We start from the raw sequence: 3,576 nt of genomic DNA, 5'->3' as shown, positions 1-3,576 counted from the left end.
CAAATCGACTCGAGGTTTTGAATCTTGGTATCAACCTAGCTAGAAATAATCTTTGTATAAATATTTTATATTGTCATTCATCAGGCTTGGTATGCACTGTCCAATATTTGTTGAAGATCAGAGTCGTCAATTTGAGTTCGGCTCATCGGGTTGGCTCGCTCTGTCCCGTTGAACAATTTAAACGAGTTGGGTTGAAGTTTTATCAATCCATTTAAAAGTGGGCCTAAATGGATCAGCCCATGTGGGTTAGGATCTAGGCGGGCCGACCCGTGGCAGGCTTGGGTTGGCCCAGCGGGTTAGAAAGATTTTTTTTTCAAAATTAGATTATGGATTTATGGTGATATATGTAGTTTTGTAGTGAAAGTTGTGAATTTTGTGTCAATTGCTTTGGCTAATATATGTAAGTGTGAAATCATGAATTAAGGATTTTATTGAAGATTTTTTTAGAGCTGTTTATTTATGAAATGATTAAATTCAATGAATTATAAGGATTTTTTAATATTTTTTTATGTTTGGTGGGCCATTCCACTTAACCCGCAACCCATCTTAGGTTGGGCGGGGTTAGGAATTTCCCAGCCCGCCAAGATGGCGGGCTAACCTATCTGATAGCTCTATTAAAGATGCAAATGGATTGGTGCCACATATTTGAATTTAGTACCCTAGACATATTCAACAGATTATTCCCATTTTATTGTGAGAAAACAATAGTAATGACAATTCTTTGTTCAAGGCATGGTTTAAAATTTGATCTATGTCAGAGTTTCGGTGCTGGATTGGAACGATACGATTTCAGTATCATATCGTGTCGTGTCGATACAGTTTCTGTACTTTTTTAAAAATTTAAATCTAAGTGTATATTAATTTAATTAATATTTGATTATTAAATGTGTTCATTATTGATGTTATATTTTGAGGTGTTGAATTCATATTTCAATATTTTCTCATAAGATAATGTCTATTAATTTTTTATAATTTTTTTTATAAAAATAAGTAATTTTTAAAATTCAAAATTAAATCTAAAATTATAAAATCATTTAAAGGCCTCAAAGATAATTATAAAATTATTCTTTATCTTAAATTATTTTTTGAATGTATTTGTAATTTTTTAAAATTTATTTGAAATGTTTAAGAATTATATTTTAAAGTATTTGAAAGTTTATTTATAATTAAAAAATATCTATTCAAAAAATAAAAAATTTAACCGTAAAAAAAAAATTCATGGCACCCATCGCGTTCTATGGAGGGGTCGCGGCACCCTCCGCACCCCCATAGAGGGCCGCTGCAGGGTCGCAACATTCTCCGTGACCTCTGATGGCTTTGGTCGCAATGCTAGTAGGGTATTAGTGTCGGTTCCATGCCGAAATGGTAAATATTGTCTGTTTCGGATGATACGGTTTGACATTTCAAACCTTGGTTCAAGGCACCATATTAGGCTGGATTCTTGATTATCTTTAAGCAATGAGTACCAGATGAACAGGTGTCTATTCACAACTTACAAAAACACACTATTGCAATCGATAGGATAGCTGAATGGTGGAATAGTCATGCAGCTAACTATCAAATTAGTTGGAGACTTGCTGCATCCTTGTAGTAGCATTTTAGGTTCATTTATCAACTTGATTTTATTTATACGAACGGATGGTTTTGAAGGTACTGTTAGTATTAAGATCTGTGAGACACTGATTATGCATAGTTATATCTCTTTGTTAATATGTACTTTGTTGCAGGCATACAACCAGTATGGAGATGATATAGAAATGGTATGTGCTGTTCTTTGTGCTGGCCTTTACCCCAATGTCATCCAATGCAAAAAAAGAGGAAAGAGAACAGCTTTCTACAGCAAAGATGTCGGGAAAGTTGATATCCATCCTTCCTCAGTTAATGCAAGGGTCAATCTGTTCCCTCTGTCCTACATGATTTACAGTGAAAAGGTGAAATCTTCCAGCATATACATAAGGGATTCAACAAATATTTCAGATTATGCTTTGCTTCTTTTTGGTGGCAACCTTACACCAAGTGAATCTGGCGAGGGTATTGAGATGCTGGATGGCTACCTTCATTTCTCGGCTCCTAAAAGCACACTACAACTTATTCAGGTAAGCATAACCCTCTAGTAGTTTGAGATGAACTAAAGAAAATGTTGCTAATTTGTTTTCGGAAGTCTTCTTATTTTGAAGTGTGGTTATCCAATGAGCCTTATCTGTTGTTTAGTCAATCGAGTCAATTTTTTTTTTATGTAGTCTCAATTTCCTCTGATAATAGTCAGCATGTCTGATAAAGATGTCGAATGATTTGTAGCGTGAGACACAATTTGTTCTTTCGGAGAGAACAAAAGATTACAAAACATAATGCTTTGGTAAAATTAGATTGTGGTCTTGGAGGGAAATATATATGTATAAATATCCTCTTTTTTATTCTTGATGGAATGCTTGTATTACCCTTTTTTTTTCCTTAATCGAGCTGTTTTTAAACCAAGTAAATGCGGTTCAAAATGCATTTCTAACCTGACTAAATTTGGCAGAGATTGAGACGAGAGCTTGATAAACTTTTGCAGAGGAAAATTGAGGAGCCAGAGCTTGATCTCCCTGCAGAAGGTAAGGATGTGGTTGCTGCAGCTGTAGAATTATTGCACAATCAAAACGTTTACCGATAAATGGAGAGTGCCATGTGCAAACACCATACAGAATCGCCCATCAAAGGGATGTTTTATCTACGTTTGTCAGATTCATGACAAAACTGCCTGAGTAAACTTTTTAGTTTTGTATTAAGTGCGGTTTTGTTGCAGCTATGGCTAAACTTTAGTTGTTTGCAAGCGAAAGAACTTGGCAATATGAATCATGTTTATGGTTAGATCTGAATGAATTGACTTAATTTTTCTATCCTGTGTGCATTCTCATAATGGTGTTTATCCATCCCTTTAAAGTGAATGTCTGAAGATCATCAATTTCTAATAAAATAGATCGCAAGAAACTGCAAGTGTTTACTTGATCTAAGAAACTTTAGTTTGAAGGGTTCATACCACTTACATCCTGAGTATTTACTATTTTATCAGTGACTTTCTCCTTTGTTCAAACTTTTACTAGATTTGACTTTAACATATCATGATTTCAATTAAAAGCATATCATGTTTCAAATCAAACCTTCAATAATCACTAAGTAAAGCATCAAAGCTTTCAGAAACAAGCTCTCTGGAACACAACGGAAGTGGTAAGACATGAGCAGCATAAATAGAAACATCCAGCAAGCTCACTAAGTAAAGCATCAAAGCATATCATGTCTCAACACCAACTTCTGCAATATTTATCTATAGAACATGGAACGGTGTTCACTTTCATGCCTGCTAATTCCTAATTACAAATATCATTCTAAACGGTTCCCTTTCTACGATGAAAATAAGCCGATGACAAATCTTCTAAGCAATATGTAATAATCAAATCCATGATAAAATTTGAATTTGTAGTTCTTGACAAATATGGAGAAGAGATTGAATAGTACAGTAATTCTTAAAAGATGTTTTTAGATGGATGAAATCTGTGCAGTTGATTTCCATACATTATTATAATCAATCGGCAATTG

The 3,576-nt window shown here is 34.1% G+C and overlaps 1 protein-coding gene across 1 annotated transcript; it reads left to right on the top strand.

The window, feature by feature from the left end:
* The first annotated feature begins 1,731 nt into the window (after nt 1–1,731).
* Nucleotides 1,732–2,858, top strand: LOC141817419 (DExH-box ATP-dependent RNA helicase DExH1-like). Its single transcript, XM_074705068.1, has 2 exons — nt 1,732–2,096; nt 2,522–2,858. Exons 1-2 carry the CDS (start codon nt 1,758–1,760, stop codon nt 2,651–2,653), a joined length of 471 nt encoding a protein of 156 aa, XP_074561169.1. The 5' UTR covers nt 1,732–1,757; the 3' UTR covers nt 2,654–2,858.
* The last annotated feature ends 718 nt before the right edge of the window (nt 2,859–3,576 follow it).

This window comes from Curcuma longa, unplaced genomic scaffold, assembly GCF_044706935.1.
Source record: "Curcuma longa cultivar G26 ecotype Majalengka, Jawa Barat unplaced genomic scaffold, ITB_CL_G26_1.1 contig_20505, whole genome shotgun sequence".
Taxonomy (NCBI): Eukaryota; Viridiplantae; Streptophyta; class Magnoliopsida; order Zingiberales; family Zingiberaceae; genus Curcuma; species Curcuma longa.
The sequence above is the reverse complement of the archived record's forward strand: the minus strand, read 5'-3'. Positions and strand labels throughout refer to the sequence as shown.